At 46.1% G+C, this 20276-nt stretch overlaps 1 protein-coding gene across 1 annotated transcript in view; it reads left to right on the top strand.

The window, feature by feature from the left end:
• Positions 1–16233, top strand: part of PHF21B (PHD finger protein 21B) — a 56848-nt gene extending 40615 nt beyond the window's left edge. Inside the window, exons 7-13 of the mRNA XM_026864472.1 lie at positions 310–386; positions 3287–3341; positions 6930–6952; positions 8321–8479; positions 9495–9570; positions 11552–11655; positions 14024–16233. Of these exons, the coding sequence (XP_026720273.1) occupies positions 310–386; positions 3287–3341; positions 6930–6952; positions 8321–8479; positions 9495–9570; positions 11552–11655; positions 14024–14248 (719 nt within the window). The 3' untranslated portion in view covers positions 14249–16233. The remainder of the gene's footprint in view (positions 1–309; positions 387–3286; positions 3342–6929; positions 6953–8320; positions 8480–9494; positions 9571–11551; positions 11656–14023) is intronic.
• The last annotated feature ends 4043 nt before the right edge of the window (positions 16234–20276 follow it).

Here is a 20276-nt window from a genome sequence, read left to right on the forward strand (position 1 = left end):
CTGAATATGTGCCTGAAGGGATCGTAATAAAAATCTTGCAGGGTAGCAGAAGTCCACCTTGGAGGAAGGCAAAAAAATAAATTAAAAAAAACCTCGTGTTCTGTATCTTAGAAGGAAAAGCTTATTAATGGCAAACCTTGAACCGCAGCAAATACCAGTGCTGATGCAACCCAATTATACTTTAGAAACTGAAACTGAACACAAAGCCCAGGGGGTTGAGGGTAAGAGCATCTTGCTTAACAAGTTAGATCTACATTTTTCCCTGATGAATGAGAAACGCACAGTTCACCTTTCTTTCCATGGTTACAGAAATCCAGAGCAAGCGTCAGGAAAGAAAGAGAAGAAGCACAGCAAATCCAGCCTACAGTGGACTCTTGGAAACAGAGGTACTTTATCATTCACTTTTTTCTATTTCGCGTCAATAAAAGGTTTAAGCGTTTATTTAAAAAGTGTGTATATAAATGCAGAACCACACATTCACTTGTAAAGAGAATCTGATGTGGAAAAGAAGGAAAAGATCTCGTTGCAGCAGCTAAGCAACAGGTTTTCACCCCACAGCATAACTCGCTTCAAACTAGACTTCATCTTAGGTTTAATAAAGGCCAAAAGGACTAAATTAACGTGGGACCTAATTACTCTTTCACCCCCGCAGACAGTCCCTTTAGGTCAGAGCTGAGGAACAGAAGTGCTGCGTTGCGTTCAAACTTGCATTGCTCTTTCTCTTTCCCGATGCGCCAAATAATAAATGGAGAAATTGGGGTTTTTTTATTAGTGACATTCATAAAAGGGATGTGTTGGTTTTAAGAATCAGCGTGCTCTGCAGGGGGTGTGGAAGCCTGCATAATATAATAATGCATAATTAAAAAATAAAACGCTCTGGATAATCTCTGTTGTCTGTTATGCTGTTACATTTTTAGTAGGAGCAAAATTTGGTCCTGCATAATGTTGGACTGCAAACCTGGTGTAAAAGCAGCATATAAATGGACGTAACTTCTCCTGAAATAGTTTTTTTTTCTTTGTTTCTGAACTGAATATATACATTATTTGGCTTATTAAAGATCCACCTTTAAAATTTCACCACAGTTTGGGGTTACTATTTGAACTTCCTACAGGGATGAAACAAATTTGCAGCCAGCTCTCCCCTTAAGCAAGATTCCTCTGAGTTCTTTCAGCCTAAAGAAAGTGATTTTTCTTTATTTAGGCACAAGCGATGCAGAATTTTTGGTATGCCAGCATTTCAGATTTCTGTGTTTGTTGGCAGACATCAGACAGATGAGGCTAAGAAAAACTTAGAAACACTGTAGTCAAGCTGCTTAGTGGCTTGATTGTTCTTTTTTGAAAGTATTGGAGATTTTTATACTCCAGAGCGGCTCTGGGCACCTGAATTCTTCAGAACTCCTCAGCTTTTCTCTGGTGACCTCCTCAGAGCAAATACTGATGTCCATACATCCAGTATTTAACACAGCAGGAACTTTAGCCTCGCTAGCGTTAAATTTGTGGTGTCTTCTCTTAGATCTTTTTTTCTCCCGATGAGTTTATTAAAATACTTGCAGTGGCGTTCTGTGGCTGTAGCCTGATCGATGTTCGTGAGAAACTCAATTATCTTGGAGCAGGGATGGAGGAGGTGATGGAGGAGGTCTGCTGCACCCCTGGTTCATACTTCTCATTATATCTATTCTCAAAAGCCTATCCTGAAGTGAAAGATGGCATGGAGAAAGAAATGTCTGTGAAAGAGTCCTGTGGCTGATCAGCTGTGTCCTCATTAGGGGCTGTCATTAAGTACTGACCATGGGGAATGCTGTTCGAGTGAAATGGAGGCAGATGGTTTTTCTCTGATCAATTAGCTGCTCAGATTGATTTGCTAATCAGTGAGTTGAGGTATTTTGTGGCATTTCAGGCATTTTGGTGCCGTTTAATTTACGGTTAGTCTGCTGAATGATCTTTAATTCATGATTGTTTAAATTGAAATTGCATATAAATTAGTCTTTTTATTTGCCAACGCCCCTCAAAACGGCAGGAGCTCGGCATCTGTAGTGGTGATGTTAACTTCCTTGATTACAAAAATGTGATCACGGTCTTACGTCTTCACTTGGACGTTGTGCTTTTTCTTTCCAGACCGTTTTCTTTAAAAAAAAAATTGAGATATCATTCTGTTTTCTCACTTCTTTTGTTGTCGTCGTTGTTGTGGGTTTTTTTTTCATAGGAAAGGGTTAAATTTCAGGCTAGGTATTTTCTGAAGGAAGAAACATCTATTCAGAATTCATTAACAGACTGGCAGGCACCCATGTATAGGAAAACAGTTTACTCGCCACAGAATAAATCATTTATTAGGAAAAACCCTCTAATTTTCCTCCGAGCAGAGTCTAACAACATCTAATGGAGGAAAACGGTAGTTTCCAGCCCCGCCGTACAAGTATTGGATGGCTCAGAGAAACAATTAGGGGTTTTATAGACCGTTAATGAAGCCTGGCTTGCTATTGACCAACAGCTTTTACCATCTGACAAGTTGGGGATGGAGCTGCATTAGATTAGTTCAACGTCTCAGTCAGGTTTCCAGCGGTCTGTGTTGTAAGTTTAAAAATCCTTGGTGACCTCAGCAGAAATCCCTGCCCGTTCCTAGAGGTTGGACGCGTTAACTTCTGAAAGCAAAGCGTTTTGCTTCGGCACGAACGCGTTGCTTGCACACGGATTGTGTTCCCGTGAGCTGTAGGCAAGGGTCACATCACAAGTTAGTGATGTTTTCCTGCAGGTGGGTAGTCCATCACCATTTCTATATACACAAATAAAGGTGTCGCCTCACAGCAGCAATTTATTACGCAGTTTTCCCCTCACGGACGTTGTTTATCTGCTGCTCTTGGAGCTACTGTCGCTGTTGCCTTGCTCTTACTGACCTCTGCAACGTATCCTGCAACCCAATCAATAACTTCTGCAATTTGCATTTCTCTCTGGTTAATAAAATTTAACTGCTCTGTGAAGGACTTGGTAGGAAGGTAGACAACGCAACCGCTTGTACGACTCTCTCAGGGGTTAGCAGTGAATATTCTAAGTCGTGGAACTGCCTTCTGGATAGCTGGTTGTGTGTGAGGGTGGTTGGGATGAGCTGTGGGGGGATGTGGGGTAGGGGAGAACTTTGTAGAGTCGGGCTGAGGGTTGGACTCGATGACCCCGAGGGGGTTTTCCAACCTCAGTGATTCTGTGAAGCTCATGGAGATTGTTCATATGAAAAGCTAAGAGACAACCAGAGCACTTTCCAGTGACACTGTGGTTGGTTTCTTTTCCCTTGTAGCGGAAACGCCTTGCATCAAATTATTTGAATAACCCCTTGTTCCTTTCAACAAGAGGTAAGCATATTTTTTAAATGAATCTACTGCTATTGTAATGACATGTTAAATATTTATTAGTAGGATTTCATCTGAATTACTGCTGTGGTACGATAGGGCATTACTTTGTGTAAGGTCCCGGCATTTTTTCGTGTGCAGTGAAAATAGATGGTTTTCCCGCAAAAAAAAAAACAATTGAAGGATAAGGCTAAAGGTCAAAACTGTGTAGAAATGGAGCCAAAGTCTCTGCAATCAGCGGAAAATCAGATCTCTAGTATTGTAAGCACCGTGCAGTGAGAGGACTGATTGAAGAAGGCAGTGTGGCCAACCCCAAGTGCTTCAAAATATATACTGAAGAACTGGGATTTTAAAAATAATTACTATTCTGGGCTTTTCATTTGCCTCTTTTCATTAGCTTGAAGAAACTGCTGTCCATCCTCAAGGGCTAGAAACTTACCCTACCTTTTGCTTTAAAAACGGTACCTGAAAACCACACAGTTTTTCTGACTCCAAGAGCTGGAGCCATAAATCTAGATATGATGGCCTTGAGGATGACTTCCAGTCTTGCGTTTCTAAGAACTTCAGAGGCTGAAAATTTCACGGTAAAAACCTTGAGAATTAGCAACTCGGAGGAGCCATTTGGGGACAGTGACGATTAGCTCATGCGAAGAAGCCCTTTCTAGGAAAAACGTGCAACATACAGCGAAGGGAAAGATTTGGGAGGTGGGAGACGAATTGCAGAGATCCTTGAGTACAGTTTAATTCTTCAGATGAGGCCCATGTAGGATTTTAAGAGAGAAAGTGAGAATCTTGAGTTGCATTTCAGGGGAGAAGAGAAAGCCAGTAAAGAAATGGAATTATGTCCTTGCCCTCGTGTTGCCTTTATAACTTAGGGTCTTCTGTGGTACGTTAGAGGTAGGGGAAGATGTTTGGGTTTTTTTTCTAAGCTAAATATTATTTAAATTGCTCAAAAGGAGAATTTACAGGCATAATTTCAATTAAGACACGAACTTTTGACAGTTTTTCCGCTTTTGCTTGATATCCCTGCGGAAGCGTCATCTTTAAGTGCTTGAGATTCAGCTTGCTGGCTCCTGCCTTGGAATTCCTGTGCCACAGGATCACCAAGGGAAATGCAGCAGCACTTCTCTCTACCTTCAGACTTCATCTGCTAGATGCAGACAGTCGGCCTGCTCACCATGCACCTCTAATGCAGAGGCCCTCAGAGGACAAGGGGGGTTATTGCACGGCACACGGCGGTGGTGACGTCCCTCTTAGTAGGAACCCATGCTCATGTAAGCCCCAGTGGAAAGAGCATTATTCCTGGCTTAGTTTTATCTTCAGAATTAAAATTAGAATTTATTATTTGTCTTATCACAGCACTTGTTTTTCCCATGTAAAACACATGGGAAAAAAACAGGAGAGAATGGCAACGTTAGCAAGGCGTGTCGTTAGCCCCTGGGCGGATTTCATTTAAGTTAGGGTCTGATATCTCTGACCTTCTTCCCACCACGTATTTCCCATTTTATTTGCGAGGAAGTAGGAGAGTGACAGTCTCAGAGACGCTTGGAAATCAGCACTCTCTCTCCATAATTGTTAATTCCTCTTCAAGCCCTCTATCTTTGATTTTGTTGTTTGGTTTTTTTTTTTTCCAGCATCCAGAATCAGGGCTGGGATTCTGCAGATTGAGACAATTTTAAGCTGGGCTTCTTTAGAGCAGAACTGCCCACCTCTGGAGGGGTTTGTGAGCTGCACCAGGTGCCGTTGTTTGGGATGCTGGGCAAGCTCTGAGCTGAGGACCGACGCTGTCCCCGACAGCTCGGCACCACAGTGATGTGTTGTCCACCCTCAGTGCAGAGCCGACCGCCCCTTCTTTCATAAAAAGCTCCTTTAAAAAAAAAAAGTTGTCTTCAGTTTAATTTTTCAGAAGGCAGAAGTGGACGTATTTTTAAATGTTTGCAACTTTATTGTAAAAGTGAGCTGAAAAGAGAAATAAACAAACTAAAAAAAAAAAAAACCCTGTGAAGCACAGGAAACAACCGTCATTTCCAGAAATGCAGAAGAGAGCAATTCTTGTAAGTTTTGAGCAAAATGTCAATTAATCAGGATTCATTTATCTGAAAATGTCTTACCTGAAATGAGGTCACATCCCCTGACATGTATCATTTGTAGGAAAGACTCTTTAATTATCAAGCCAGTGTTTATCTGAACAACATTTATATCCCCTGAGTAATCACGGTGTCGTAGCGCAGTGGATCTCCGTGTGGGTATTTGTGTATATGAAGTGACATCTACAGATTTTATAAGTCTGATTATTTATGGAACTCATTGCCAAAGGATGCTACAATCGTTGGGAAAAGCAGACAAATTTATGGAAGGAAAAAAAAAAAAAGGTCTATCTAAGGCTGTTAAATATAAAAATGAAGATGCAGACTCGGGGTTAGGGAAGCCCGTGAGCTGCTGGCGTCCGGAAGGATGCTTCTGGAGTAGAATTTACTCTGTGCTTGCACTCTGTGCACGAGTGGCAGCACTGGATGCTGTTAGCAAAGGACCCTTTGATCTAATGTAGGTGAAGCTGTTCCTTCGTTCTTATGTTCTTTGTACACGCGCGTGAGGTCCGAAAGCGTTCGCATCTTCACAGGCATGCACGCATCAGAGTCTAACAGAAGTGTGCAACAGCAGGTTGGGCTGTGTGTGAGGGATGGCCCCGGGGCAGCTGTTATTCCCCTTGTGCATCGGGCAGCTGAAGAAGGACGGAAGGACAGAAATAATTTGGTTTTCTCCACTTTAATCCAAAGAAGGGCCTCTCCACCGGCTGTTTGTCACTGGGACACTGTGCCCCAGCCTTTCACGAATCAGCAGCAAAAAATTACAATCTACTACGTGGTTTTCATAAAGCCGTTAAAATTGTCTGGCTTTTTATTTTTGGACCGAAGCGTGACGAATTTCCCAAATATTTTTATGAAAGGCTTGGCCTGCTTTCCAGTGAGCTCTGACGGTTCTTGTCCTTATATCAGGTTGCGCATGCAATCACTACAGGCCGAGTTCATCAAAAGGGCAGAAAATCTTGGCGTTCTGGGTGGGAGTAGTTTGATGATAAAAGGGTTGATGATAACATAAAGCTCACTCCCACAAGTGGCTGACCATTCTGGCCAGGAATCAGCTGAACATTTAAACATGTGTTTAACGGTAAGTCAGTGGCACCAATTTCATACCCCAAGTTAAGCGCCTGCTTAAGTGCCTTGCTGGTCCAGGGCCAGACTGTTCATCACCCAGCAGGCTGAAGTCTTTAAGAAAGACTTTTTGACTACGGGCATGTGGAGAGGAGCTTTGCATGGGAATTTCTGAAAATTCGGAACCGGCTGTTGCTTCTCATACGATGGCGTTTTAGCATCAGACCTTTGGAGATGGGATTCCTGCTGTGTACATTTTTAAAATCTCACATGCTAATTCCACCGCTTGCTGTCGCGTTCTTTCCTGCCCGCGTTAATTTTGGCAGCGTCCTGATCTCCTGTGTCACAGCTTGACTAAAATGACCCCCATAGCTGATAACATTCACTGCAGCGATGTGTTTCCCACTAATCTGTTCTCTGCCCTTCTTTCATGTGCTAGCAAATGAGGATCCGTTCTGGAAGGTACGTGTAGCAAAATTTGGTTATTACCAGTGTCTTTCTCATCCCCGTGTAACTCAGTGCTTGCTTCTGATTACTGCAGTCTCCATCAAGGTACAAACCTGCCGTATTGCCTTTGCCTTTCATGCTGCTTGCGCAAAACGTTTCCTGCTTAACTAAATCTTTGAGCCCCAAAGTTAGAAACCCAAAGTTAGAAATCCAAATTCATATGCAAGGCCTGAGTTTCATTCCTTTGTGGAGTCCACTGATTGAGAAATTGCTAGTCCAGATCTGTGGTTTTAATGAAAATTTTTAAGAAAAACGAGGAACGATTCTAGTATGTGTAGATTAAATCTATTTACATTGAGGTTAAAATTAAGACTTTTTGAGCATTTCTAAGGCATAATATTTTGGAGAGGGATTTTTTGACAGGACTGAGTTAGAATTTAAGATACAAGCCTGACTAAAACTATCATGGAACATTATAATTAATTATCCCTCTAAATGAAAATATTCTTTTGGAATTAACAAAGGTACAAAATTATTATTCTCCTTCCTAGAGAAGCACTAGGAGAAATTGGTGGGTTTTTTTTAATGCTTCACAAGCCATGAGAGTTTCAAAATCAGTATCTCCTTTATTAAAATGCACTTAATTATACAAAGAGTAATTAACGTTGCCACCAGATTAGCATAGCAATTGACTACATGACATTGTAACTTTGTTGATGAGTCTTGCTTCATTTTATATATTGCTTCAGACAAAGTACTAATCAGTCTTGTTGGAGAAGGGTTGTCAGAGCAAGTCTGAACAGAGAACAATTAGTGCCAGGGAGAGCAGAGGGACGGAGGAGCCCTCCAGAGGAGTTCACCACAGAGGGGACGTCGCGAACCCTCGTGCTCGAGTACTGTTCTCCTTCCCGCTCTTCGAGGCAACGGCCATAAAACGTGGAAAACGTTTTCCCCAGAAGCTTTTTCTTGCCTTCCTTCCTTCTGGTTTGGACTCGAAGGACAAGTGATCCCCATACTGACTTTGACCCCAGGCTTCTGAGTAGAGCTGTGCGTGGTAACGCGTGTGTTGGGGTGACACATGATCAGAAACAAGTGAAATAATTCCTGCGTCACAAGCTGGCTCTATTCATTGGCCAACTCCCTCCTGTGTTTGATTAGTTGGTTTTTATTTTTCTATCTGTTTCGGTTTCTGAAACTTGCTCCTGGCTTGTATTTCTTGCTAGCTATTTCTGTCGTCTTCTACAGCTGTCGGGGTCCTCTTGACAATTAGATTTTGTGCTGGAGTGAGCCTGTCTGCTGCGGCAGAGGCTCTGAATGCTGTAGAGAGAGAGAAGTTCTCAATGGATTGACTTCACCCAAGCCATCCTCCTTCTTCTCTTGCAGAATGAGATCCACCACGATGAACACTGCACTGCTTGCAAGCGTGGCGTGAACTTGCAGCCCTGTGGCACGTGTCCCAGAGCGTATCACCTCAACTGCTTGGACCCACCCCTCAAAACTGCCCCCAAGGGGATTTGGGTCTGTCCAAAGTGCCAACAGAAGGTAAGCTACACGGAGCATAGAAAATAAAATGGGAGAAAGCTCAAATTTGTGTGCCACTAAACTAATCTAACCTGTGGTCACAGCTTAGGGGACCACGTTAGCTAAAGTAGTACTGAGAGGCTTTTAGTACAGTTTGAAGCATTTATTTCTGGTATTTTCATCATCCTGGAGGCAGAACATACACTGAGTGCCTTAGCTCCCCTGTAATCACACCTGCTGAGATCTGTCCTTTTAAAATGTTTCTTCCATTCCTTTGTTTCCCTTCTTTACAGCAAAGCCACCAGCACGTAGGGTTGCCACACAGGTAGTGTAAATCTGACAGAGGAGGGAGACAGTGTCAGGAGGAGACAGTGTTCATCAGCGGGTCTGAAAGCTGTGAGGACAACACTTCCTTTTCTTTAGATCGAGTTTCTTACACAGAACTATTAATCATAGTCATGTCAGAAATGATAATTTGTGTAGCTGCTGTGAATAATGCTGATTGCATGAAGAGGAAAACAATAACTAAAAGAGTACAGTGTCACTGAATGGGAGAGTGGAGGCTTAGATTTTGGGCTCTTTGTGTTTAGCATTGAGATCACTGTTACGTTCCCCTGAAAAGGTCGAGGGGAGGTTGTAGCAAGCAGTTGCAGGGAGCAGTGCAGCTCGGGATTAGGTCCGTGCTGTCGTGTTTTCATACGGACCAGCATCTTCTCCCACGCCGAGCAGGAAACGCTCCTGGTGGTGTGGAAATCTGCGTGTCGGGGCCGCAGAATGTCTTCTGGCCGCAGCACCGAGGAACGGAGTGTTTGTAGCCCCCTTTTAGCGGTTTGGTAGAGCTGTTTGTAGTGATGTGTGAAGGAGTAAGCCCCAATGGAGACAGCTACTTAAATTATTCTCTCATTACTTTTCAGCTTGCAGATTCTGAGACAAGGACTCTAGATCCGATCCTGCAGAGCTGTGGGGCTGGAGGAAGAAAAGCATTAATGTGTGTCTTTGTGGAGTCCTAACTGTTTATTGTTTCCTGGGCTTGCAGGTGTTAAAGAAAGACGACAACGTGCCATGGACTGGAACTCTGGCAATTGTGCACTCCTATGTTACTCATAAAACAGGTAGGGATTCACGCAGCTGTTGACGAGGCGTTCCCTGCTCGTGCTGGGAGAGGCCATCGGAGTCCTTTATAGCTGTTGTGGTTGCAGCCCAGAAGGCAATGGAGCACCACGCAGCTGCTTACACCCCCTTTCCCCTCAGGACTGTGAAGGAGAAAATAAGGCAAAAGACTCAGGAGATAAGAATAGAGAGGGATGACTCGCCCATTACAGTCACGGGCCAAAGACAGACTCGTTAGGGGAAGAAAAAGAACATAAATTTAATGCAGACACTAACTACACTTGACAGACAGTAGGACAGGAGAAGCATTATGCCATCTTCAGAACACTCCCCCACCCTCCCTTCTTCCTAGGCTCAGCTTTGCTCTCGGTATCTCTCCCTCCTCCCCTCAGCGGCGCAGGGAGCAGGGAAGGGGGGGGCGGTCAGTGCCCTCACCGAGGGGGAGGACTCCCTGCGCTCTGCTCCTGCTCCACGTGCTTCCCCTCTCACAGAGACACTCCACCACCATGAACTTTCTCCACGGCCGCAGTGTTTCCCGAGCTGCTCCGCCGTGGCTCCCCCCTGCATGTTGCAGAGCTGAACTACAACGCCGGGGGCTTCTTCCCTCAGAGTCCTCCCGGCCCTCTCCGGGCGCATCCCCCTGCTCCGGCGTGGGGCCCTCCCCGGCTGCAGGTCGGCATCTGCCCCCCCGGTGCCCTCCCCGGGCTGAGGGGGGTCTCTGCCCCGCCACATCTCCCCCCATTCCTCCTCCTTTCTTCCTCTGGCCTCGGTGTTTGCAGAGGTGTCTCCCTCACAGCTCCCCCTCCCACTTTCCCCTTCTGAAACGTGTTCCCACAGAGGCACAACCACCATCACCGACTGCTCAGCCTCGGCCAGAGCTGGGGCTCACTTGGAGCCGGGGGAGCTTCGAGAAGCTTCTCACAGGAGCCCCTCCTGCAGCCCCCTCCCAGCACAACAGCACTAATATTAACGTAGAGTTCACAGAATCACAGAATCACTGAGGTTGGAAAAGCCCCTCGGGATCATCGAGTCCAACCCTCAGCCCGACTCTACAAAGTTCTCCCCTACCCCACATCCCCCACAGCTCATCCCAACGGCCCTGAAACCCCCCCAGGGATGGGGAATGCCCCCTCCCTGGGCAGCCTGTTCCACTCTCGGACCACTCTTGCTGGGAAACATTTTCTCCTCCTGCCCAGCCTGACCCTCCCCTGGGGCAGTTTCCAGCCGTTCCCTCTTGTCCTGTCCCTGATCCCCTGGGAGCAGAGCCCAGCCCCAGCCTCTCTGCAATGTCCTGTCAGGAGCTGCAGAGAGGGATGAGGGCTCCCCTCAGCCTCCTCCTCCTCACCCTGAACACTCCCAGCTCCTTCCCTGGCTCCTCACAGGATTGACTCTCCAGGCCTTTTTTTTGTCAGTCAGGCTGTGCAGAGCCCTGGAACGGGCTATGTAGCACGGTGCCAGAGCAGTTCTCAGACGATACAGCTCTGTCAGCTCCTAATTGTTTTGGTGTTAGTTGCTATCACAACCACTGATGCTGTGTATTGTCTGTGCATTGCCCATTACTGGTTTTCAGTTCCCCGTTGCACTCCGGCAATGGGCTGGTTGGGGCATTAGACCCTGTTTGTGAGGAGCTTTGCAGGGGTCTGGCACCGTTACGGTGGTGCTTTTCAGCCAGGGTCGCTAACTGTCACCATTCCAGTGGCTGACCTGTTCGTAAATACCATTCACCTCTTTCTTGGAGACCTGGAGGACCACGTGTGGCCCGAGGATTCATTTTAATTCATCTCAGAGGTGCCCTGTAGCTTTTGGGCTGTCCTGTGTGCTAGCCATTGGCGTAGACACAAGCACGCAAGCACAACCTCCGGCTCTGTTTGGCTGGCAAAAGGCTCATGAAACCTGAAACCATCCAAAATATGTTGTCAAGCTCACATTTTTGCCACGTGGTCTTTTCTTAACTTCTGCATCCTTCATCTTACTGTTCCGCAGTCAAAGAAGAGGAGAAGCGGAAGTTATTGAAGAGAAGCAGCGAGCTGAAGAGTGAGCATAGACAGTTAGAAGAAAAAGATCGACTTCTCAACAATGCAGTGAAGGTAGGACACCTGACTGGGGACACAGAGCCTCCTGCAGAGGTGTTTGTAAAGAATTTATGCCCAAACCCCAGATATTTTATGGCTAGAAAAACCCAGACAGCTAGAAAATTATTTCTGCTCCCAGCCTACAGCTGTTCAGGTGTGAATGTGTTTCTCTCTGAGGAAAATGACGTGGATTTCCTTTACGCACGAAAACGAGCTGCTTTGGCGGGCTGAGGAGGAGAAACCACCTGAATTCCTGTGGCGCACAAAAAAACCCACAAAACAGCCATGGCTGCTTCCCCTGTAGTGCCATGCACAGCTCTGATCTGCCCAGGGACTTTAAGACACTTCCATTCTCTAGGTGAAAAGTTTAGTCCCAAGCCTATCCTCCAGCTCCTTGTACATTAACTCAAAACTCTTGAGATTAAGTAGAAAATAACCATTTTTCTTTGTCCCGGGGGTTGAATGTTGTAACAACCTCTCCATGACTGGAAATGGATTCACAGTCACTTTCTCCGTGAACTCATTTCAAAGCTCGGTGTTGGCTGGAGACGTCTCCCACACACGCCATGCTCTAAGGACCAGTCTCGGGCACTAATGAACGGGCCAGGTTCAAAGCCCTAATTCCCATCCTCCATGGCTGAAGGAACTTATTTGGGGCTGCCTCACCACGGGCCCACTCTTAAGGGGTAGCTGTTAGCTTGTGTGGCAGCCTCAATAAATATTTGAAACCTCCTTACCCTGGAAAAATCAAAGTGGCAGCTGCAGGAGCAACTGGTCGCTACTTGCCTTACCGCGGCAGTTATCCAGAGGAGGCATGTTAAAATATTCATCCCATTTAAAATAGAGTGGAAAGCAAAGCAATAACTTATTGAAAGGCATCACAGTGGGGAATGTTCCCTGTAAGCGTGTGTAGCCAGCATCAGCACTGACGGAAACAAACACACGTGCGTCTGAAGGAGTGACTCTGGAGTAGGGAATATCTTTAGTGGGTAGGAAGGTGCAGTGGGGTGAGGTGTTTGGAAAAAGAAAAGCATTGGGGGATGCAGTCAGCTGTCGGGCGTGTGTCAGGGGCTGTCAAAATCAGTCAGATTCCTACTTTAAGCGGAATCGGGTGCTTCAGCGGGCAACACTGTCTTATTGAAATGGTAATATCAACCAGTGATTATATGTATTGGAGATATGATATATCCACTCGAAAGGAGAAGAGCAATTAAAGATGTCCCAGCACAGAGCAATTTCGTTTCTGACATTTGCCTTAACAGAGATTTACATTAGCAAGAACGCTCTCGTCCGCACCACAGGCGGAATGGTGTTATTTGGTAAAAACAGAACATGATTTATCCTTCACCCGAGATTTCATCCGTCTAAACCAACCCCTGAGCAGCTCTACTGAGTTTGCTTTTCAAAGAACTTGACTTTCAAGTGAGCATTTCCCACTTGCCCAGGACTGGAGAATGCCCCCCCTCTACCCCGAGGACTCTAGAGCAAAGCCAAAAAGGAGCAGTTGGCAGACAAGTTACTGGTTTTGCCAGACTCTTGGACCCACTGGGAGAAAGAAAACGGGAGGTCTCAGTCACTGGGGAGGCACCTTCCGTGGAGCAGACGGGCTCAGGGTTTTGGGCTGTCACACAGTCCCTCGCAGGGCAGTTGACAGTGTAAAGCTGGGGGGGGGGTGTTGGCTGCAGCAGGACACCCTGGGGAGGGAGAGGAGAATTTACTGATTCTTCCTTATCTCTTCTTGGAGAAGAGGGGGGGCTTGGGATGAAAACATACCTCCCACACAGGTTTGTATGAAAACATTTCAGGTGTTTGTGGGGAGTGGTTTGTTCCACCCCCCAGGAAAAGGGTTTCCTTGTGGCTGCGGTGGCGTAACGGTAGTGTCTTAAGTCAGGTTTTCTGCCTGAAATACACTGACATCATCTTCAGAGAGGCCAACTTACCTACGCAGGACTAACTCCCTAAAATGTGGGACAGGTGCAAACCGCATCACGGTGAGGTTTGCCCCTCGTGTCTACCAGTGCCTTTTGGTAAGATTTAGAGACCTCGCCGGTGCTTGCGGTACTTTCTGGTGGTAATACAGGAATGACACCCCCGTGCCAGCCGTCTGTTGGGAGGGCAGGAGGCGTTTCTGCCCAGCTGCCTCCAGGACGAGGTCAGAAACGTCCTCCAAGTGCGTTTGGACTGGGGTGAGTATTTCACCTCGCGCGGCGCCGGGGGTTACTCCGTTCGTTGAGCTGTGGCCCTGCTGTCCCCCGAGGAGAATACACTTCATCGGAGCAGGACGTGCGCTCAAGACACAAAAGAACGTTTGGAGAGATGTTTGACACCAATTTGAATGTGTTCTCAGTCTTTCTTTCTCTCTCCCCTTCTCTTTATTTGACAGAAATGCTTAGAGCTAAAAACCAGCCTGTTGGCCCAGCAGAGAGGGACTCAGTCGTCACTGGAACGTCTCAAAACCCTCATTAGACTGATACAAAACGAGCAGATGATTCAGGTTACCATGACGACCACCACCACCTCCTCCCTGCTGACTGTCCCCTGGATCAAACCCTCCCCTGCCTCTGCTGCCATGCACAAAGCCTTGCAGCAATCGCAGGGTAACAACTGACGGAGCCGGCTGCCGGAGGGCGAAGGCAAGGGGGGAGAAAAAACTTTGTACCCATGCGCAGAGGAGAGATTAAACGGAAACAAAGGAGGAAAGGAACAATCTCAGTTTTGATACGCGTAGAAACTTGCAAACCAATCAGTCCAGTTTGTAGGTCACTGTGGCAGCAGGTTCCCACAGAGCGGGTTGTGCTGCGGTTTTGTATTTGCCGAGACCTTCAGTGCTCATGAGATTTTTTTGGGTTATGTTGGCCTTAATGTATTTCTGACCGAGGAGGAAGGGGAGAAGTACGGCCGATAGGAAGCGGGATATATCCTTTTGTGGGGCGGCAGACGGGTTTCCAGTTCTGCTTTAAGGGGGAAATTTTCAATGCAAAGAGGTAGTGAGGTAGTAGAAAAGTAGTTGGGCTGAAAGCTGTGTGTGGGAGGGAAATCGGTGAGGGAACCAGAAACTGAACTACTTAGGACTCGACATGGATTCTTACCAGAGGAACAAAGTTGCCCCCGTTGATTCAGGTGACCTGGAGATGGGGGCCGGTTCGACCAGATCGGCGTCACGGACACTCACAGAGCCTTCGAAACAAAAAAAAAAATCTTTTTTTTTTTTTTTTTTTTTTTTTTTCAGTATTATTAGAGTTGAGAATTGCAGATATTTAAATAAAGAAACTGTATGAAGTTAGCATTTCTAGTAAAATATTGAAGTATTTTCATGCTGATGCTTCTGTATATGCGTTCTGAAGTATTTAAAAAAGTATGACTGTAAAACTCCTTACTTTTTTGCAGGTCCTTTTTACTTATTTTGCTATCGGTGTATTTTTCTCATGGAGTTTTTGTGCAAGATTTAGCATAAACCATAATAGTGGATATCTTTGGCAGGTTGGGTTTCATTTTTTAAAGATATTATTTTGGGGGTTTTCTTCTGTTAGTCTTGGATTATTTTTCTTTTTTAAAGAAAAAGAGCAAATAAATATTCTCTTTTTTTTTGTTTCTTGCCAGTACAGATAATATGCCAAAAAGATAACTTTACATTTTTGTACTGCGTTTTTATTGTTAAGAATATGTAACGTGATTTTTTTTTTAAATTATTTATTATTTTTCTTTTTTCTTGCAGAAATATCTGCTGAAATGGTACAGGAAAAAAAAAATAAACAACCCTGCCTCAAGGGGTTGTTTCTCAGACTGGATAATATCAGGAGTTCTGGGGGAGGGACGGGCTGTGGAAAATGTAAAGGGTTTGTTGGGGTGGTTTTTTTTTTTGGAAACTTGATTACTTTGTACTATTTTGTTGGATTTTAGCACGTTGGGGAAGCACTTAGCATTACCCTGAGGAAATCCCAGTGCGCCTGCTTGTTTCACTAGCTAGTCTTCCTGATACTGCAAGGGTCCGCTGGCCCCCCCGCAGGCCACAGGCCCCCCGTCACCCTGCGGCCTGCCCGGGAAGGTAGTGATGGGCACCCCGGTTTTTCTCACCATCACCCCCCCCCGCCCTCAGACACCATCATCTCCGTCGTTTATGAGTTCTCCATCATTTAGCACAACTTAAGGAAAGCAAGAAGCCACCAGAGCACGACTCGAGGCTAGTCTCTCACATCAGCATATCACATGGTGCCGAATATCTTTTTTTTTTTTTTCTTTTTTTTTCTTTTTTTTTGAAAACAAACAAAAACCCATGCGAGGGACTGGCTTTTTTCCGTCGCCCATCACTAGGCAGCACATGGTCCCTTCAACCATTTTCACAACTCCGGGAGAAACTGTGCAGTACTATACAAATCTATTTTAATACACAACACTCGGTTGAACAAGATTTTTATATTCTTTTATTGATGAACAAAGTGAACTAAGTAAAACACAATTGTTATACATTGGTTATTGTATGCCAATTATGCATTCTAACGTGGCTTGCAATGTAAATGTTTTCAGGTTTAATGATTTTTTTTTTCTTCTCAGACAAATTAAAAAAAAAAAGGGAAAAACGTGGAAGGTTGAATATGTGAAGAATTTCTGAAGAAGTGTCTTGGACTGTTAAAAGTAGTTATTTTGAAAAGGGGACTGTCCAGTGGATAGTGTGCATAGAAAAAAAAAAAAAAAGTGTTTGTCTTAAATATGCCAATGTAGTTTTACTTCTTTATGATGCATTAAACTCGATTGACAATTTAATGGTGGTGGTGTCGTGGTGGTACCTGCTGCTGAGGGGATGGGCCCACTGTGCGACCCCTTCCCCGGCCAGACTGCTGATTTCTCCACTGTTGTCTTCAGTTTTCAGATTGAAACGATGCTGGGAGTGTCTACAACGCCCTTCCAGGAAGATGCCCTCTCCTTGAGGCCACCGTGTCAACTCCCTTTCTTGGCTTTCCACCTCTTGGAATAATTTCCTGACCCACCCTTCCCCAGATCCATACGCAGAGGTGTTGGCCAACCTCAGCTCTCTTTCTTTTCCTTGTGCATCTCTTGTGGGTTGAGTTCTCAAAGTCTTCACCAGGATTTAAACACTGCAGTGGGCTTGGCCCAAATGGCCACGAATTGAGTCAGCTTGGGAGCAAGCCTAGGGCTCCGAGACAGAAAAAGGTTCCCACGGGGTCGGACATTGCCGTATAGAATCTATCACAGGGGCTAATGCTTACGCAGAGCAGAAAGAAGATTGAGTGGGGTTTGGTTTTTTTTTTTTCTGGGGGTAGGTGGAAATAATTTTTGTTTGGTTGGGGAGGGGGGTTTGCCTCGTCTTCCCTTCCTGGCAGTGTCACGGTTTAATTTTGGGCTGCAGTTGGCAGGGGCAGCTCCGCGCCACGCCCTTGCTTCCCTTGCGGCTAAACTGCCCCCTCCTCCCTCCTGGTCTCTGCTGTGGGAAGGGCACCCTGATTTTTCCTAACACTGCTTCCAGTTTTAGAAGCCATCACCTCTCCTCCAAACCAGAACTCGTATATAATCATCATCATCCTTCTGCCACCACCCTAACCTATAAACTCAGCGCTGTGCTAACAGACAGGAGCCAATTACAGAGCTCTGCATGTCGCCTTAATAATTAATGCGGTTGCAAGGGAGCGTAGGCTTATGCTAGCCTTTAATCTTCGATAGTAATTTAAATTGTTTTGGTGGAGATTTGTAGGAGCCACGGTAGCCTCTGTGTTCCTTGCTGCGGCACCGGGCATTGTCTTTGAAAAGAACCGGGAGCCGTAGGGTTCCCAGCCTCACCTCCCAAGCGAAAGTTATTTTTACAGCCATGCCAGACTTCACAGCTTCAGAGCTCTTTATTTTAACATGACAGACTGTTTTCTGTGCGTAGGACCTTTTCACATGCCATTAGTTATCTCGCAGAGGAGCTGCTCTGCAAATAGCCATTCAAATGAAACGTGTTGTCTCCGAGCCTGTCAGTTTTAGATTTGCTCCTCTTCAAATGGGAGTTTCGCCTACTCTTCCTTCTCTTGCTGTCTCCCCTTCCTCAGAAATGAGAGGCAAAGGAGCTCTTCTGGCTGTTGGGAAGTAGCATGGAGCAATGCCAACCCTTCCCGGCGAGCAGAACGAGGGACGCTGCCATGGCTCGTTCGCAGCCGGATCTCAGGTGGTTTTGGGCTTCGTACTCTTAGAGGGAGAATCCGCAGCGGCCCCACTGTGCCCTAAAGGCTCAACAATCAGGAAGCAAAGTCAAAACCCCTCTTTTTTTTTTTTAATGCTCAGTTCACGACCACCGGTCGCAATTTTTGCGCAATGGGTTTGACGGTAGGGTTGGTCCACCCGGTGTTTTCTCTTGTGGCAGACGTGTGTGAGGATGGCGGCACGAGCTCCACACCAGCTGTGTTAGGAGTTTGTGCTGCCTGCTGATGTGCCCGTGCTGTTTCCTAGCAGTGTGATGGCCTATTAGGAACACTTACACTTTTAGAAGAGTGCATTATAAACCGATGCATACTTTTTGTTCTGTGTTGTGCAGGTCCTCTGTAGTTGAAAAGGGAGACGTTACACTGAAATGAGTGGCAACAGCCCCATCAGATAAAACTCCACTCACTTTAATCAGGTTTTGCCAACTGCAGCTTATTTTGCTTAGAAAAATGAAGCCTGGCTTCTGAGATCAATCACTAGCGACTGACTGGTGCAAACAGAAAATGCCAGACTCTTGTTTCTGTAAGCCACTTTTAAGTTCACTATGGTGAACATCATTAAAGCACAAGTTGGGTTGTTGGTTTTTTTTTTTCTCTTTTAAAAAAGCAAACAAAAAATTAAATTGTCATGATAGGAAAAAATACTACAAAGCGCGCACAGGCATATAGAGATTCTAGCCAGGGAGAAGGAAAAAAATAAAAAAGATGCTACTGCTCTTTGAAGTTGTTGTTTGCATTTGTACTGGCAGATTGCAGATGACTTCTGTGCTGTGTAGCTGCAGCAGAAATGCTACGCCCCAACCTTTGATTATCAGCCTCGCTCATTAAGCTGTTACCACAGAAATTTTGATTCACTTTTGCATTTCATCTTCAGGCTTGAGCTACAGAAATAAATAGCCTGTCCCTCCAACGTTCATGCTGGAAACATTGCTGACCGACACTCCAGTGTGTTGACAAAGCAACCTTCCAGTTGCCGAGATAGAAACTTTGACACGAACAGCTCAGGTGCTTGTGCCCCCGTGACTGTGGCTCTCGGTGGCCTGCGGGGAGGTGGGCTGGCCCGGCGAGCAGCAGGGCTGGCTCACTCCTTGCACTCCTGAGCTCCAGCACGTTTACCTCCCTCCCAGGGAGCTGAGGGGAAGTGTGAGGAGAGCCCAGGGTGCTGAGCGAGACTCGTGGCCGAGGCACTGCCCTCAAAATCAGCGATGCTGCGTGCATTATTTTCCATTTGAGGATGCTTGGAACAATAATTTTGTGAGTGAGCCGAGTAGGTCTTTAAAAAATTACATCTTCCCCCTCTACACACACACTCCTCATTTTCTGACGTGGGGAGGTTTGCCGCAGCAGCGCAAAGGTGAACGAACAAGCCCCAGGAAGGGTCTTCGTGTCCCTGCCCACGGGCGAGCAAAGCAGCAGGGCAGCACCAGCCACGAGCCTTCCTCCCTTGGTAGCCAAGCACAGGCAACCTGGAGTTCTGAGATCTTTAAAAAACACCCAAACCCCTCTCTCCCCATCACCCAGGACATCTCTTTGTCCCGCTGCCAATGTGCTCAACGTTGGGTCCTGGTCGGGGTCATGGTTTAAGCTGTAGCTGCTGGGAAAAAAAAAAAAAAGTCATTCCACTGTCAGATGTGGATGTGGCCATCCTTCACCCCGATGGGATTTTGTGTCCCTTGCCAGCAGCACTTCACAATTGTCTTCATCTGCTTTGGCCATGGAAATAATTGCTTTGTCTTAGTTAAAAACACAAGAAGAATTAAGAAGGGGCGGCATTAGAAATAAGCGGATGACGCAGCAAATTGAGACACATGGAGTTCTGGTGTGGGTATGATGTTATTGTTTAAAGTGCACTTGCATAACTCAGAAATTTTCTAATCATGAAGGGAAAAAAAAAAAAAAAGCATTGAGCCACTGACTATGTGTTACATTCTTCTTATCTTTCTCAATTACTTCATGGCTGCAGAAAATAAACCACGTCCCACCCACCTAGTTCACTGCATTTGGGGCTGCCACCTGGATCATCACATTCCCGGTCTGGTTCTGAGAGAACGGAGGGAGCCGACGGTGCATCATTTCTAGCTGCCAACTTGCCAGGGGAAACCAAACGCCCGGTTGCAGTGTGGCTTGGGAGGTCCCTTGTCACGGAACTGAACACCCGACGGGCCACAGCCACTGCGGCACGTCCCTGTTGCCATGGCTGTGCTGGCGGGTGGCCCCCCAAGGGAAGAGCTGCCTTAGGGGACATCAGCGGGAGTTTTACCAGCTGAGCAGCTAATCCCTGCGCCATGCGGAGCACTTTGAAGCCACCCCAGTGAAAGCTTTTGCTTACATCAGTATGTTTGTGCTTTACCTGTGATGGCTCCTCTGTTTTATCCAACTTCTCTCGAGCACATGGCTAGACAAGGGCCCGTTTCATGGCTTCCCAATACACCTTGGAAGAAC

Source organism: Athene cunicularia (genome assembly GCF_003259725.1).
Source record: "Athene cunicularia isolate RWA chromosome 1 unlocalized genomic scaffold, athCun1 chr1_part2, whole genome shotgun sequence".
NCBI classification, from domain to species: domain Eukaryota; kingdom Metazoa; phylum Chordata; class Aves; order Strigiformes; family Strigidae; genus Athene; species Athene cunicularia.